This window comes from Podarcis filfolensis (assembly GCF_964270895.1).
Source record: "Podarcis filfolensis genome assembly, chromosome: 9".
NCBI classification, from domain to species: Eukaryota; Metazoa; Chordata; class Lepidosauria; order Squamata; family Lacertidae; genus Podarcis; species Podarcis filfolensis.
The window spans coordinates 40,322,966-40,340,854 of NC_139610.1; the positions used below are offsets into that span (position 1 = coordinate 40,322,966).

Here is a 17,889-nt window from a genome sequence, read left to right on the forward strand (position 1 = left end):
TTGAGGAATAACAAAACGGGGGGGGGGGATTTCAATGATGTAACCATTGTTATATCTTTTATAATACATCTGTTATATTTTTTATAAGACGTGAAGGCAGCCCTGTTTAGGGAAGTTTTTAATATTTTAATATTTAATGCTGTATTGTTGCTAACACTTGATTGGGAGCTGCCCAGAGTGGCTGGGAAAACTCAGCCAGATGGGCGGGGTATAAATAAGAAATTTATTATTATTATTATTATTATTATTATTATTATTATTATTATTATTACTGCAGTTTATGAGATGGCAGTATTACTAAAGGTTCTCTAGACCTATCATAGAAATCTCCCCTAAATGTAAAGCTGAATATGTGTGGAGGGGATTTGGAACCACTCTCTCCTGGCCTACCTCTGCGGTTGTATGTCTGACAGGTCCTTTTCTTGACATTAATATAATGAGCATGGACATCTGCAAAGTGCAGGCCAGATAACTACATTCAGCTGAAGGTTTCTAGGTTTCTTCTTTGCAGATTTTCAGCATGCGGGCATTCTGGGGGCAGAAGCAATAGGGCATGCATTAGAGATGGAACCAATACATGTGGATGGCAACATCTGAAGATGTTCCTGGCTCCTTGTGTGTGCCTAAATTGGACTAGGAGTTGCACAGTGCTTAGCTACTCCCTCCTTAAGCCACTTGTGTAAGCCCCTGCATGCTCTTACATTGCTCCCCTTTATCTGCTGTACACTTGCCATGCTTCCATTTCAGTGGGGATTTTGCAGGAGAACAGGGAAGATTGTGTCTCAAATCGTTAGGAGACATAGGAAGTTGTGTTCCCAGGCTTTTACTGTGAGAGGGGCAGCTCCAATGTAGACCTGTCATTTGGCCTCATCTTTTTTGTTGTTGTTTTGTACCTCATGGCAGAAGAAGAGCACTATCAATTATTCTATTTAAAAAATGGCGTCATCTGTGAAGAAGGCATTATGCCTTGGAACTGCTGGAAACCTTGGTCATTACACCAAGAAAACAGAGCTTAGCTTACTCTCTTTAACAATACAGTGGTACCTAGGGTTACAGATGCTTCAGGTTACAGGCACTTCAGGTTACAGACTCCCCTAACCCAGAAATAGTACTTCGGGTTAAGAACTTTACCTCAGGATGAGAACATAAATTGTGCGGTGGCGGCACAGCGGCAGTGGGAGGCCCCATTAGCTAAAGTGGTACCTCACAGTTTCAGGTTAAGAACGGACCTCCAGAATGAATTAAGTTCTTAACCCAAGGTACCACTGTACAGCTTGATTTTGTTCTGATATTGGGAAACTCTGTCCTCCAAATATCATAGAAATAAATTACTTGGGGACTGAGTGCTGGGAGAGTATTTTTGTTATTGTCATCAAGGTAAATGCTTCCATTGTGATGTAAAGTGCCTCTGTCGGTTCTCCTTCAGTTGCCTTTGTCTGTAGTTTCATTTGACCTAGTAAATTCAGTGAGAGCAGAACTGCAGATTCGTTGCTGAAATAAAGTATGAAACCACATTTAATGCCACCCTGTATCAGGTTACAAATATAGGTACAGATGAATTATAGCAGCGACCAACCTTAGTGCTGTTAGGCAGTGTTAGATATCACTTACTTGCACAACTAAAATGTAAAATAACATTGCTCATCCATTCATATACATTTGCAAGGGCTTCCCTGAATGTATAATAAATAAGCCATTGTCATCATCCAACAATTGCCAGACAGTGTTATGCTGTTATGTAATGAATGTATAAATATCACAATGAGTAGGGCTAGTAAGCCTCACAGATTAGCAGAGGCAAAATGGGAGGAGGAGCATTATTTCCAGTGTGGGATTAATGCACTGAATGCAGATTCATTTAAAAGGCAGTTTAGTTATATGCATGTAAGAGGCTCAGAGCCAATACAATCCTAGTTCCTAATCTGGTCTGAGCCACTGATATTTGTGACATGGCCTAGGATAAACTACTTGACCTCTTCCTGGCTCAGCTGGTGCAGCCATAAACCAGTACAAAGGCAACTGCTTGTATTTAACCTACAAGAAAGGAATCAGGATGAGATCTAATCACACAAGTAGTTCCATGTGCCCAATGGGGCTTTGGGTTTAAGTTTCTCGAAGAACAGCCACATGACAGATCACTTCTGCAACTGTGTAGGCTCTTAAATTTAGATTGGTAGAAGGTTCCCACACCCTATCACAGTGTGTGTTTTTTTTTAAAAAAAATTCCACTGGGCGTGCCCAAGCCCTCTGGTGCACCTGAAACAATTGTTTGGATCCCAGTTTAAATGGCACCCCTAAGTGCTTTTGTTAACTCTCACTTTCATAATGAATGTGAACTCCCACTCTCATAATGAATGTGAAGGTTACATAATTTTGAAGCTGGAGAATTTTTAGACTGCAGACTTCCACTTTCTAATGTCAAATTATCCTGACACCATAATATACCATTTATGTAGCTGTGCACAATTATGAAATAGTCTTTGTATAGCTGAATAAATTTGGAACTTGATCTAAAACTCTTCTGGGGATATTTTTACTTTGCATCATAAAAAAGCTGACAGAGTTAAAATTAGTGAGCTTTTAAGATTGTGGAATTTATGTTGTGTGCAAGGGGAAATAGGAGGACGTAAAGGTCACTCTTGAGCTCATCCTGGTTCAGGGGTTTGAGAGTTAGAAGGGGATCCGGAAGCCAAGCCTCTCATTACATCGGCATGCAGTACACAGCACAGGCACTGCATTTTAAGCAGCATAATGTCAAAATCACACCTATAGTTTATAGCATTTTAATTATCACTCTACGATTCACCACTATGCTCCTTCAGTTTAGACACATTAGCACTGTTCACAGGTTCTGTTTTCCTACTTTGAATGCCACCGTGCCGCAACTTATGGAATTTATGGTGGAAAAGTCATCTCCGCATTTTCCTACCTGGATGTTAGCCAATACTGCCCTGCAACAGTAGTCAGTGACAAGGTTTGATGGTGGTGACAGTTTGTAACTCCCCATCTTTCTGCATTACCAGTGCTCCTGACTCCTTGTCTTTCCCATCTCTCCCTCTCCTGAGCTGGTGGATTTCTAGGAGAAGCTCCTTTTCAATCATAGTACCAGTTTTTACACTGAAGGGCAAGGGAAGACCTCTGGTCAGTTTCTTTAAAAAATACTACTGCTCTGTAGTATTGACCTTGAAGCCTTGACCTTCATTCGTGTTCTTTTAAAGGAAGAAATGTGATTATCTTTTTAGAAGACTGAGAAAATATAATAATGAATCAAAGCAGTTCTGGGTCTTGCATCCTAAAATACTGTATTTTTTGCTCTATAAGACTCACTTTTTCCCTCCTAAAAAGTAAGGGGAAATGTGTGTGTGTATTATGGAGCGAATGCAGGCTGCACAGCTATCCCAGAAGCCAGAACAGCAAGAGGGAGCGCTGCTTTCACTGCGCAGTGATCCCTCTTGCTGTTCTGGCTTCTGAGATTCAGAATATTTTTTTTCTTGTTTTCCTCCTCCAAAAACTAGGTGCGTCTTGTGGTCTGGTGCTTCTTATAGAGCGAAAAATACGGTACTTAGAGGGAGCTACAGCAGAAATCCTCCAAGTTAAGGCCCCTTCCAAGTGCTCCCAAGCTGTCTTCTCTTGAATCTGTCTCTTTTTGCCTAATGTCAGTTGTCTTGCCATCAAATAGTTGTCTTTTTCTCCAGTTCAGCTAGAGCTGAGCCTTTCTACCATAGCTAAGAAAAGGAGGAGTACCAATAGCTGAAGTTGTTGCCTGGAGTGTTTGTGTAAGAGCAAGGGTAAACGTGCACTGAACTTTTGGACAGCTCTTTCCCTCACCACAGGAAACTCCTGTTTTCTGTTCCCCAACTACAGGTGCTGCTAACATCTGCCCATCTTGCTTGCTATTAGACTTGTCAGTTTTGTCCTGTGTGATTGCAGCTAAGCAGAGGAGTTGCTAAGGTGAAAGCATGGGGCGAAGGCCTACCATGCCTTGCCGTTGTGCAAGAACCCACAGTCCCCTCCGTCCCTTTTAAAAACCTAAAATAGTCGGATGGAGCACACTGGAGCACACACACAGCCTTTAAAAGGAAAAAGGGCATCTTCCTCCGCGGCCATCAATTGATTTAAAACTTTCATGCCAGCATACCGACAGCAGGAGAGAGTCTCAAAAGTGCTTTAAGTGGCATGTATGAATTCAGTCTCAGATATTGCTGCCAATTACTACCAGCCATTAGCTAGCAAGGGTAATGAGCAAGCCAGTTACCTGAAATGTGCTTGAAGCTCACTACCCCCCAGAGCTTTCTTTTGAAAATTGCTTCCCCTCCAACATGTAAGCTATACTTACATAGAGCAGCCGTAGAGTCTACCAAGGCAGGCAGAGGTTAGCAGGAGCAGGGAAAAGCCACAGAGCAGCGCCCATGCATATTTCTCCACTTCTACTGCAACTGCTTCTCCTCCTCCCTCTGCTTTTATCAGCTAAGAGCCCTGAGCTCCAGCTGTGCTAGGAAAATGGTCACTTCTAAATCCTAACCTAGATTCCTTTCTTGAAGCTCTTTTGGCTTCAGCCCCTTCTCTCTTTGCTAAGCAGCACGCCTTTCCCTTAGAGAACTGTCTTTTCCCTGGGCATTCATTCCGGTTGCTATATCTAATGCTTGGTTAAAGGTAACAGACATGGATATAAAATTATCGTATGATTCTGAATCTCCCATTAATGTGCATAATAGTGAAATTAAATACTTCCTGTGGTTAAGGCAGGTCTTCTAGCTCTGAAATTATGCTCTAGCCCCAGAGACCAGCCAAAAAAAGATGTTTATGGCCCAAGATGCACCTAGCAGAAGAAGATGAAATCTCACACATCCCCATTCATCAGTACTATGGCATCCTCAATGCCTCAGAAGCAGTAGACTTTGGGAATGGCTGTCATAGCTATGGAGAGTAGAGAACTTAATTACAAGGAAAGGGGGCGTTACCAGGAAAAAGAACAGCAGGGAAATGACATTCATTTTATTTAGGGAAGGGCAGCACCCCTGTTGGGACCAGTATGTGAATGGAGTAGTGCTTACAGGAAGCTTTTAAGCAATTGCCATCAGTGGTGGGGAGACTGCTATACTATCATTGGCTTAGATTGCTGAAAGAGTGGAGAAATCACTTGCCTGCTAGGGATGGTGGAGAAATTCAATTCAGTACACATTTAACATGGAACCCATCAAACCTGCAGTTTCCAAAATAATATGTGAACCAATATACATCTAACCTTCAAAAGTTGCACTTACCAGAATGCTATTTGGAGTGGTGTATGTGTATACAAAGACAGAAGTGTGTGTATACAAAGACAGAAATATTCTAGTGAAATTTTGTGAGTCCCTACTTTTAAGGTTTTTAATCAGGCCATGACTAATGGACATACTTGAGTAGAACTTTTCAGTGCACTCATTTAAAGAACTACTCAGGTGTAAGTTACATTGAATTTAATGGGACTTGCCCCCAGGCAAGTGAGTATAGTAGTAGTAGTAGTAGTAGTAGTAGTAATAATAATAATAATAATAATAATAATAATAATAATAATTTATACCCTGCCCATCTGGCTGGGTTTCCCCAGCTACTCTGGGCGGCTTCCAACAAAATATTAAAAATAAAAAAAAACCATCAGACATTCAGATGTAGTTTGGTTTGGCATTAATCTCAACATTTAATGCCTGTGCATTTGGTCTTCAAAAAAAATGTTTTTAAAGCATATGCTGTTTTTTTTCTTAATGGATAGCCTACTGTAATGTGTAAATGCATTCTTCATATGTTTCCTTGGTGATTTTGAGGAGATAAAGGAGGTAGATTCCAAGGAGGAGTTGGGTTTTTTGTGATTGCAGTTTTTGTAAATTGTAAGTTTTCAAAACTATTTTAAAGTTGTATTTTAAATTGTTGTAATCCACCCTTGGGCATTAGGGTGAAGGGCAAGCAATAAATTAAAATGATGATGGAGTTTGTGGCACTCATTCAATCTGACTGCACTTGAACATTTGATAAATCATGGTTCATCACGATATGAATGAGCTCAGCATCCTGCTGTGCTGCACTGCTCCCCTGCTCTTTCTGTAGCTGTGAGGAGGAATTCAGACATTTTCACTTTTATTTTTGCTTAACCCATTTGTCATGTCATCTGAACCCAATAATCTCTTATTGATCTTAACTATGGTTTAATTGAAACAAGCCAGCTTCAAACTGTGGCTTATGAATCTGACTTGTTTCAATAAACTATAGTTAAGATTAACCAAAAATCTACAGTTTAGATGCAACACTTAAATGTGACTAATCATAAGCAAAGGTTTCTGATCTCACAGCAGCTCTGGAGGAGAGCCTGAAGGAAAACTAGGTTTGTTCCCTTAATGATAATCCATAAAGATAGTTTACTGTGACATTCAAAAACAGTCACTGTGTGTTTATGGGTGGTTTTCATATAACAAGTGAAATTTATCAACACAAACAATGCCAATGTCAAGGGGTTGTAGCTCCCTAAATTCATGACCCTTACAGTCATTGAACACACATAACAATGAATTGGAGATTATTTGTGGCAAGTATGACTTGAATTGATCGAACTTGTTTTTCCCCCTCCCTCATAGCTCCTCATTGAGAAGTGTGTCGTCTGGATCCTCAAGACCTTCCAAAGTCTGTTTGGTGTGTGGAGATGAGGCATCTGGGTGTCATTATGGAGTAGTTACCTGTGGCAGCTGTAAAGTCTTTTTCAAAAGAGCCGTGGAAGGTAAATCCTCATGTGGGTTCTTCTTTTATATTCTTTCTTATATGATTATAAGGAATTTTCATTGCATGTTCCACAATGCCTTTAACCTTAAGAACTATCGCTTTAAAATGATTCAAAAGATGTATGCACCATCAGCTTTATCTACAAAACACCTGGCCACAGCCTGCTGTATGCCTCTAAGCTTTAATTCACATTTCCATAACTTTATTTTAAACCCTGATTTGTTTCATCTGCTAGAAGAAGTAAAGTAAAGAATTTTTCTGTAGCCACAAATAAACATGTCCAAACCTTTCATAAGCTGGAGGGGGATTCTGGGTAGAGTCAGGCAGATGATGCATCCAACTGTTCTTCAGAAATCCATAAATAATAACAAATGTAGCTTAAAGCTAATTTATGCATGGTAGTTATACAATCATGAACCCACCCTTTTAAGATTGATAAGCATTTGCATTCTCCTTCTAAAAAAGAAATGTTTAGGCCTGGGGAGGAATCTACTTTTCATTAAGAAGCATGGGTTTCAAGTGCCTGGAAATAAGTGATTTGTTTTTTAAGAAGGCATTTCAAGAATGCATACTTGCCTCTAGTTCTCACTCTGAAAACAATATTTTGGACTATTCTGTATCCCCTACTCTTTTTCACTCATTTGCTCTAGCTCCATTTGACAGTTCTGTCCCTTTATCCTGGCAATTTCTCTCTACCTTCTGTCCTGTTCTTGATCTTAGTTAACACACCTTCCCTTTGGTAGTGTTGTGTCCTGCACTATATTGGACTGTTCATGCCATTCAACTGTACCTATCAGTATAAAGGTTTAAAGGTGAAGGGCTGGAAATTGAACAATTCAGCAAAACAGAGAGTTTTTCGGGTAACTAATTTTCCTCTAGAGTTATTATGGACTTGAATTCTGTGCCTCTGCTTTCCTACTAAGAAGCAAGTTCCACTGGATGTAATGGGACTCACTTAAAGCCTGAGGTTACCATCTTAGGGTGTTTAATGATGACACACTGTTGAAAAGTTCAGCATTATAAAGTTCATTGGAATACCCAAATTTATTGAGTGGAGAAAACTCACTACTAGATGATGTGAGACAGCATATTCTATTTTACCAGGTGTTTCTTATATGGATAAAATGAGAAAGAGAAGCAGGCTGCTGCTTTGAGTGACAGGCACATTGTCCTCCTAACCTCCAACTCTGCCTCTGAATGTATCTTTGGCTCAATGTAGATGTCAAGCTTAACTATAGTTTGGCAGGATGTCTGAATTGGAGTTGGCTAGAAGAATGTAAGAATCTGATTTGGGTTTGTAAGCAAGGGCAGTGCTAGCTATGGACTGGTGTGATGTCTGAATTAACAAGTCACATTTACGGCCATCACTCTGCAGTGACTGCTGCATGTGGAAACAGGAGTGAATTTATGAAGCTGAACACTGAGATAATGAAATGTGAAAGGGGTTGTCTGGTGTATATTTGGAAGATCATACTGTGGTTTGAGGTCTAGAATAATGATTAGAGATGCAAACCATGGTTTGGGGTGATGTCTCAGGGTTGAATTTGTGTTTATATGCATGCATGTATATTCCTTTGTTGGGGCTTATTGGTATAGGGGCCCAGAGGCAGATGAATAGCTCTCTGTCCATCTTGTATTCAAAACTTTTGCAATTACAGTGGTACCTTGGGTTACAAACAACTCAGGTTACGAAGACTTTGGGTTACAGACTCCGCTAACCCAGAAGTAGTACCTTGGGTTAAGAACTTTACCTCAGGATGAGAACAGGAATCATGCGGCAGTGGCATGGCGGCAGCAGGAGGCCCCATTAGCTAAAGTGGTACCTCAGGTTAAGAACGGTTTCAGGTTAATAATGGACCTCGGGAACGAATTAAGTTCGTAACCAGAAGTACTTGTCATGTTTGTTTTGCTACGTTTGGAATTGACAATTAATTTAATTTAAGCATCCCAGCAAAAAAAGAAAGAAAGAAAAAAGAGGGAAAATAGAGCTTAATCTAACAAAAATATTAGATTCACAGAATCGGTATGTTTTCAGATTCCCCCTCCCACTCATTTGTCAGCAGATATTCTCCCACATGTTCAAAGTGATTCTGCATCCTGTAGTGACTAGAGAGACATGCGGTGGCAATGTATACAAGGGTGACTGGAGTACTGCTTTTCAGTATTTTTCTCTATGTCTTTTACCTGGGCATTATGCTACTGTTGACCGCTTCTAGCCTCTAGAGTTTAAATTTACTTTTCTGTTAGGAAAAAGTACAGCAGACCTGCAACTTATGCACACTTAAGTTGTGCCCATTCAGCTTTAGGTGCTTGGCAGAATAAACCAAAAAATTAAAAACGAGGCAGAAAATAAGAGGGTATCCATGGGGGCGGGGGACTTTGGCAACCCCAACTGCCATTGCACCCAGTGTGTTTTGACGATATATGATTTTGGCTTTAGGCACTATCCCTGAAATGTAAGCTCCACATAAGTTGTGGGTCTGCTCCATGTAGCAATAGTCTGATATTGTCTTCTCCAACTCTAGCTTCCCTCCTTCTCTAATGAGATTTTAGCCACATTCAATTATTGTGCTAAAGATGCAGCAGAAAAGAGTCATGATTGTTTGTGTTCACCTGTTGACTCTACCTTTCTCCCCTAGTTATTCCTTTTACTAACAAAATTGAGATTGTACGTTCTTCAAGACAGAGATCTGTATAGTTTGCTTACATTGCTCTGTAAGGTGACATGTAGGACAGTAATGCTATATACATAATAAACTTGGCAAAGAACATTTATGAGAGATATTGATTAAAGGCAAGACATTTTACGATGGATCATTTACAAGTTGTTAGTGATCAGTGTTCAGGTGTTGCTCGTCACTTGTTGCTGCAGACTTGTGTGAACTACATAGCAACAGCACAGTGAAACTGAAAGCTTGGAAGGCGTTAGGTACATAGTACAGATGGAATAAGCTTGTCTGTTACCTGATTAAAGCCCTTCATTTTAAAAAGGGGCAAGGAGCGAGTTACCATTTTAGCTGATTCAGTAGCACAGTTAGCTACAAACAGAAGCTGCTTAGGATGGTGTGGATTTTTTAAAAAAACAACATCAATTTTTCTACTCAAATTCAGAAATTGTGTGTTTTGTTTTCGAGGATTACTGGTGTTCATTAGCTAGATGAGGTTTTCGGTGCAGCGCTAGTATAGACTTGGTGTCTGCAATGGGGTGGGGGTTGAAGTTGCCTATTAGTATTCTCTGTTTCTCATTAGGTTTACTATCTGGGTGAGCACTTGTTTGGAGTGTCCCTCCCCTCCAATGTGGACTATTGGGGCACATTAGAGATTCTGTACCACCCATCTCTGCATTCTCCCTCTGCCTGATCTGATAGTGGTGATCTCAAACATGAGGAGGAGGAACCTCCAGAATGGATGTTCTGGGAGACCTCAATATCCATGTCAAGGCCTACTTGTCAGAGGTAGTTCAGGATTGTCATGGCAACCATAAGGTCATGGAGCTGCCTCCAGTTGTCAGTGACCCAACATGTGCTAAAGGTCATGCTATGGTATGGGAATGAGAGGGATTTTTCTTCTCTCCTTTCATGGCCAAATCACTTTTGAATGAGATTTAGGCTTGTCGTGTCTTCCTCTCTCTGCATGGGTGAGAGAACAATCCATGGGTGAGAGAACAATCCAATCTCAGGTTGATGGGTCCTAGAGAGAGTTATGAGAGCACTTGCAGTATTTCTGCTAGCATGGCTGGTGGTCCTGTCAAAGCCCTGGTTGCTTTGTGGAATGTGGAAATGACTCAGTTGATGTAATTGCTCCTAAGCTCCCTTTTGGTGCTGCTGGTTTGGCCCCTTGGTTTACAGGCAGATATGAGTGGTGTATGAGAACAGACAGTGATGGGAATGCAAGTCAGAAGTGGATAATGCAAAACACAATGAAAAGCTCATCTCAGAGTCTTCTGTGACTTTATTTGCTAAGCACTTGGAAATTTGCATCCTTAATAATTTGCATGCCACTTCATTGCCATTAAATGGGTCTCTAGTGAACTGGGATTAATTTCATTTATTGAGGCCTGGGGACATAAACAAGGTGCTTGGAAGAGTACAGGGTGCCATCTTTTTGCTTGGCCATTGCTGCTTCTGGCTCATAATATTGAGCAGGAAGTAATAAATACCTGCTTGCTAGAAGGTGAGTTCTGAACCACCTTAAAGGACTATTCCAGCTCTCAGCCAAATGTCCAACGTAATATTTTTGGAAACTGCTCAAGTGGATGGTTGTTGTGCAAGACTTGGATGGCACTGATTATCTAGATCCATTTCAGTGTACTTACAGGGTTGAACTTTGCACTGAAAAGGCTATTTGCAGATAAACAGTGATTTGTACACTAATAGTTACCTTGGCTGTGAACATGGATAAGTGGGAAGGCTATTTGTAGGATTGGCCAAAGTAGTCTAGGTTCTCTATTATTAGAAAACTGTAAGTCTTGGTGAAAAATAATGCAGGGTCCTACTGCTCCCCTCCCACTTCTTGATCCTTGTGCATTTTCTTTCTCTTTTTCCTTTTTTCATATCTGGGACCAATGGATTGCAATCTTTGTCTGTGCATTTGGAATGAACATAATCTTTAAAAAGGAAATGCAACTTTATTAATCTCTGTGTCTGGGAGTTTCACATTTCTCCTAAATGTAATTTGATACCTGAAGCCAAGAACTCAATCATTCATTCTCTGCCACATGGATCCAGAAATAAGACACTTCTGTTAGCCTGTGCACCGCATAATGCATGCAAATGCTATGCTTAACAATGCTAGCTGGAATTGTGAAAGTGATAGGTGCTTATTTGCTCTGATATTGTGTCATTATAATGATATACTATTGGGAGAAATTAATAACAGCACTCATTGTTTAGTATGCACTAGCACGTAAAATCAAAAACTAATGAAAGCCAACACTGTTGGAAAGTAATAATCTCAGACTTGCCATCATAAAACAGAATAGCCTAGCAGTGAGGAGAAATTTCTGCAGAATCAAACATAAAATGCCAAATTGAAAGATGGGAACTTTACAGGCTTTGGGAATTGGGACGGATATCTCATATTTGTTTTCCCACTGGGTCACCTTGTCGGTACTTGTGTGCTATTCAGTTTGAAACATAAGAGGAAGCCATTTTACAATAATATGCCTTTACACTGATTACAGGCACACAAATGTCTCTATCCCCAATAAGAGTGTGACATTTAGTCTTGATTTATTAGAACCAATTGAAATGTGATTTATTGCTTGGTCTCTGCTTTACTCTTTCACAATTAATTTGTTGAGGACACAGTATCCCCTAGTTTGGAGAATGTTAAAACCTTGCAAGTTAGAAATGCGAAGGAAGGGGTGGGCGTGGCTTGTTGGAAAGCTAAATGGCAGCATAATTCTGCGTCTCCAATCGCCCTGGGACAAAATCTAAGCAAAGTGTATCCTATTGACATCTGATCAAAAGTTTTATATAGCCTCAGCAAGGAGATGATTCAAGGAATACATGGACCAAAAAGCAAACCTGCAAGGTTAGTTAGAGGGAGCTTTATCCGAGGCTTCAGAGGAGGCCTCAGACACTGACATGGCTAAAAGCAGCATGAAAGTCCCCAAAGGCAGGAAAGTAGCTGCTACAATGGAGGAGGCCAGAGATGCAGATGTGTACATTAATAAAATAAGGCAAGCCCTAGCCTTGGACTGGAGAGCAGCCCTAGCTCCACTTGAGAAGAAATTCGATTTGCTATCTGACCAACTGTCAGGTGTTTCTAAAACTGCAAATGATGCACACAATCTTGCTCTAACCACCCAAGCTGAGATCCAGCTCTTACAAATGGAGACTGAATATTTAGCTGTGAAGCTGGAGGAACAATCAGACAGGGACAGGAAGAGAAATGTGAAGGAACGGGGGGCCACTAGGTGGCGCATCGGAAGATGGCTGACAATAACATCTCTCCAACCCACATGAGGTAATTTGGAGGCTATGATGGGGGTAATTAGCCTCCTTAACCCCCCCAGGATTGTGGGGGGGACGGCCCTTGCCTGCTGTGCCCTATACCACCCCCGAATTTGTGGGGGTGGGAGCACTAGGCACAAAGCCCTCCTGTGGGATTCCGGCACTCCTGGACGCCGTCCCTGATTCGCGCCGCTAGTTGCAAGGATCTTCAAAAGAAACAATTTGGACGAGATAAATTGCACATGCTTCAAGGAAAAAGGGGAGTAAAGACTGCTGACAGAAGAGATCTCTGATAACAAGACAAGAATAAAATATGAGAAGATACGTCAAGATACGGTACGACAAATGACTGAGGGGGGAGGGGAAAAAAACCTGCCTTCCCTTTTTTTATGTGATTTAACAAGAATCCCCTCCCCTAATGAGTCAGAAATTAAGGACTTAAGCTGTGGATTTAAGGCTGTGTGGAGATAAACTTTCGATCCAAAGCAATGTTTCAAGATGAAGCTGGAAAGTTAAGAGTTTTGGAATGATGCAGTTAAAAATGCCGTCGCCATTTTGGGAGGCATTGTTGGAGCTCTTGGGTCTGGGAGGAGAAAGAGAGAAATAGAGTTGTTTACATATCGTGGATCAACTCCTCGGTGGGACTTAAGAGCGACAAATGCCAAAATTTATGATGGAAAGAGTGATGTTATCTACGAAGGAGATATATGGAAACCATCTGGACTTAGTGGAGGAACGGGAAATCCACACAGGATTATTATACTTGCTATTGGCTTAAGGAGACTAACAGAAGAGATTGTAAAGGAAAAAGAGAAATTATATGAACAAGATATGATGTGGAAACACCAAGATAAGACTGGATAGAATTATGAACTTTGTCTGGACTGATTGGGACTGCTTTGTACATTAACGCAGTAATAAGAAGATGATCTGAATCCCCCTTTGGATCTTGAAGTATGGGTTCCCCCAACAAAATTTAAAAATTTGGCTTTGTAATTTGGAATTTATGCGATGTGATTTAATTTGATGTGATTGGCCAGTTAATAAAAATTATTTTTTAAAAAAAGAGAGAAATGTGAAGGAACAACTGATGCTGGAAATGAACTTTTAAATGTTGCAGGATGTAGAACACATATTTGGTGCAGTTTGGCAGCCTTCCAAACATATTGCTTCTGCAATATGGTGGCAAGGCATTTGTACAGCGTAACATTTGACCCAATATCTGGCTTAGTTCCTGGTGATCATACGTAGAGCCATATCTTTTTTCTAGCTTTCTGGAGGGCTGTAGGCAACACAATGACTGGGCAACAAAGGTGAGCAGTTTGAAATTAGCATGGTCAAACACACATGAGAAACTGTCATAGGGTTTCCTGTGTGGCAGTGATGATGGCTAATAATTCCTACTTTTCCATCACCATTGCATCTGTGAACTGTTGGCCAGCAGAGTAGTTCTGAATGGTAAAGAGACTCAACTATTGTAATGTATCTGCCTGCCTTAAAAATAATAATGCATTTTTGATACATTTCAATAGAAGAAAAAACGGAAAGTAATAAACAATAGGAAAAAAGAGTTACATATTCTATTACATTCAAAAATACCATCACTGACGGACTTCCCTTCCTTGGTTCCTTTTATATTACACTTCCTCTTGCATCATCTTAGTTTCCCCAATCTTTCCCATTAATTCTCATTCTGGGCCTGCCTTTTAAGATAATTTGAAAACTTCAGATGGTGCATTTAAAAAATAAGCTGAGCCTCCCCGCATGCTCACTCACTGGTGCAATTGTGGGGAAGAGCTCAGAAGCTTTCTGATTAACTATAATTTCTCCTGAGCCCTGTCCCTTCAATTATTTTTAAAAATAGATTAATATTTATCCCACCCATCCCTGGATAGCAACAGTAGTCAGTGGGGTGATGCCACAGCCCTTACTTGGCATCACTGCCTACTGAGAGGGAGAGGTCAAAGGTCAAGGCGGAGGCATGGTCAGCACAGTGCAAACTCAGTGGTGGGAGCGCTGATGATGCCAGTGATGGGAGGTCAGGCAACTACTGCCTCCCTGCCCTGCCGCTGGATAACATTCTGAGAGCACTGCCCAGTGTTTCAAAGAGCATTTAAAACTTATACGAGGACTCCCAAACATCATGCCTGCATATAGCAGTTCAGTGCCTGGTTGCAGTTGTGGACTGACTGAGGGCTAAGAAGCTGATAGAGACATCGATGACAGATGATTCCTCTAGATGAGTGAAGTCTGGAGTGGGTTTATTTGACAGTGTTCTCTTGGCTGAGGAACGCTCTTCTTAAAGGGGCTTGCTTGGTGGTCCCACATTAATAATAATAAAAAAAAACTTATCCCAAAAAATGCTACTAACGATATATATTTACCTCTGCACATTGATGTTTATTGCTTGCTTTTCAGCTAACATGAAGCGTTTTGGGCTGTTTTGTGTATTGTTATCCATTTCTATATGCCTAACCTCTGTTTTACTTTCTGGCGCTGGTTTGGACTTCAGCATTGAATTGATTGTATTTTAGTGTGTTCTTAATTTTGTGTTACATTTAAAGTGTGTATGTCTTCTAGAGAATTCATTTTGTGCAGTGACAAATAAGGGTAAATGTATTATAATCGAGATAAAATGCCACATTAGTTTTACCACTACTCTGTGGTAAACAATACTCTGAAACAATATGCACAAATTTATATTAGATGTAAGCCTTTTTATGAATCCTTTGGTGGAAGCAGCCTTGGCTATAAACTACACGATGAATGAATAAGATATATTTTTTCAGATGCATGTTGCAACTGATATATCAACAAGCTATATTTCCATTAAGGAAAAAATCTGATATTCAGACTACATCATGACTAGTAGTCACAATATAGCCTTCTGATCCATGAATTTTTCCAATCTTCTTTTCTTATTATAGAATCCTATAATAAAGCTAGGTGTCTTCTTTTTCTTGTCCTGCTTGTCAAATATGGGGGTTTCACAATAATACTATTTCAAAATTTAATCAAGTGTTTAAGTAGGTTGAAGTCCTCACATTATTTCAAATTGCTGTACTTATTTTCAGCATTTTCAGAGTTGGAACAACTTATTTTCAGCATTGTATATGAATACTTTCTATTAATTTCACCAGCTGCTGCTTCTTTTAGCAGGGCTCTTAGCATTAATAGCTTCATGACTTCTTGTTGTTGTTGTTTTAAAAGCTGTTGAAAATCTTCCTGCCTGCAGTTTGTAGAGGCCTTCAACTAAAGAAGTTGGCAAAACTATTGTCCCTTAACAGGAGACACACACTTAAACAAAAAGTGACTGACAGACTAAATCAGGGTTAATTGCTTGGCTAAATGCATTGTTGTAAGTTAACTTGTGCCCATTTAGAGGTGTCAGAAACATGGAGTTTGGCTTTGAGCCCTTCTGTGTGTTTGCATAGTAGGCATTAATCATTATACTCATTACCAGGGTTAACTGACCACTTCCGAGCAATAGTGAAAATTGAGGTCATCAGTCTTTCTTGTTAAACCAGAAAGAGAGATCTCTCTCACATTATATTAATCATTAGCTCACAAATTGTGCAACATTTATACTTGATTTTCTTCTGCTAGGAACAAACTGTATCTTCTTTTTCCTCCCTCCGCCTTATATATGTCTATCTATAAATGCCATCTTAATTATGGTGGGTTAACCTCTGTCACATCTACATAACAAATAATAATAATAAATGAACTCGTTACCTAATTGAAGTACAAGCACTTGTTCTAGACATCAGTATTCATTAAGTCCTACTGCCAGATTCAATAGCTGTAGCTGGAATTGGTCAGTGTGATTTCCTGATATGAAGCAACATTTTTATGGAGATCGTTACTTCTACACTTCTTTTGTATTTTTACTTCTTTGTGTGTGATCAACTTGTGTTACAGTATCAGTGTCTCAGTTTGGAATGTCTCAGTTTCATTTGGAACGAAGTTTGATGAATGGAACAGTTAAACATCAGGACCAACAAAATGAGCAGATTAGTCAAAGAACATGATACTTCCTTTTAAATTATTTCTATGAGAGGCCCTGAAACAATGCTCATTGCCTTACTACCATGAAGAAGATTAATCTCTTAAAGCTGAGATTTCCCAACATCTGAAGTACTGGGGCAATCAAAAAATAATCTGAAAGTTGACTTTTAAAGTGCTTTCAGTACCCCTGGTTATTAGATAGGAGAGCAACAGATATTTCATAACTAATATTTGTTCATGTTCCTGGGTTTTTTTTTTTAAAAAAAACACCCTCCAGTTTCATTGACAATTTTAGGAAACTGCCTTGTATGAAATGAAGTAAGGACATAAACTCTTTGTGAATGAAATATTGTTTAAAATCGAGAACTTTTCCAAGCAAGTGGAGAATTGCTATATATTTAAACAGGTTTTTGTTTGTTTGTTACATTTTCTGTTTAGCTGGCCTTTGCACGATTTGAGTTTGGCACCGTATTTTAGGGGTTATTAAAAATTCTGTGATGCGGTGGGGTTTTTGTGTTGGCATAAGGAGTAGAGCCAAAGAATTGGAATGTGATCGTTGTTCCATACGTTTCCTGCATCTTCTGTTGTTTCAACAATACTTGGCAAACAGAAAAACTAAGAGCAGCCTGTAAAACGTTATTATTTAGTCTAAGAAACTGAACACACTCTTGAGCTGCGATAAGCATGCCTGTGTTGGGGGGAATTATCCAGGACTGATGATGACAAATAAATGAATTAAAAGGAAGACAGAATTCTTAGTAAAAATGCTCACTTCTTTCTTTGAGGTTTCTTTGGTGGTCTAAGCATATATTGCTTGTATGGAAACAGTAGAAAGGCAATGAGTAATTACATATGCAAGTACTGCTGTTTAATATTTACTTAATGCCAGAACTGTGTGAGGCATTGCAGTGATATGAGCCATGCCCTGGAGGCTTACGTGGCACCCCAGACATAACAACATGCTAAACATACTTTCTTTCTTAGGATAATGGCATTCCAAGTGATAGAAAGTGACGGACTTCATTTGCAAATAGAATAACTTTGATTCCTCACTTTCCCTTGCTCACCTGCTTTAGTGCATTAGCATAGGAATACTTTAAGTACTGTAACCATCCCTGTGCAGTATTGTAGAAAAGCAATTTCATTCTGTTTCTGTATGTGCAATATGCTACAA

At 39.9% G+C, this 17,889-nt stretch overlaps 1 protein-coding gene across 21 annotated transcripts in view; it reads left to right on the forward strand.

Moving 5' to 3' along the window:
* Positions 1-17,889, forward strand: part of NR3C2 (nuclear receptor subfamily 3 group C member 2) — a 132,748-nt gene that overhangs the window by 72,604 nt on the left and 42,255 nt on the right. For 11 of the 21 annotated variants that reach the window (XM_083631086.1, XM_083631085.1, XM_083631087.1 and 8 more), the window contains one exon: positions 6,609-6,748. In XM_083631086.1, coding sequence (XP_083487212.1) covers positions 6,609-6,748 — 140 coding nt within the window. Of the gene's footprint in view, positions 1-6,608; positions 6,761-17,889 lie in introns of all 21 variants that reach the window. The other 10 variants (XM_083631084.1, XM_083631098.1, XM_083631102.1 and 7 more) reach the window with 1 other exon arrangement.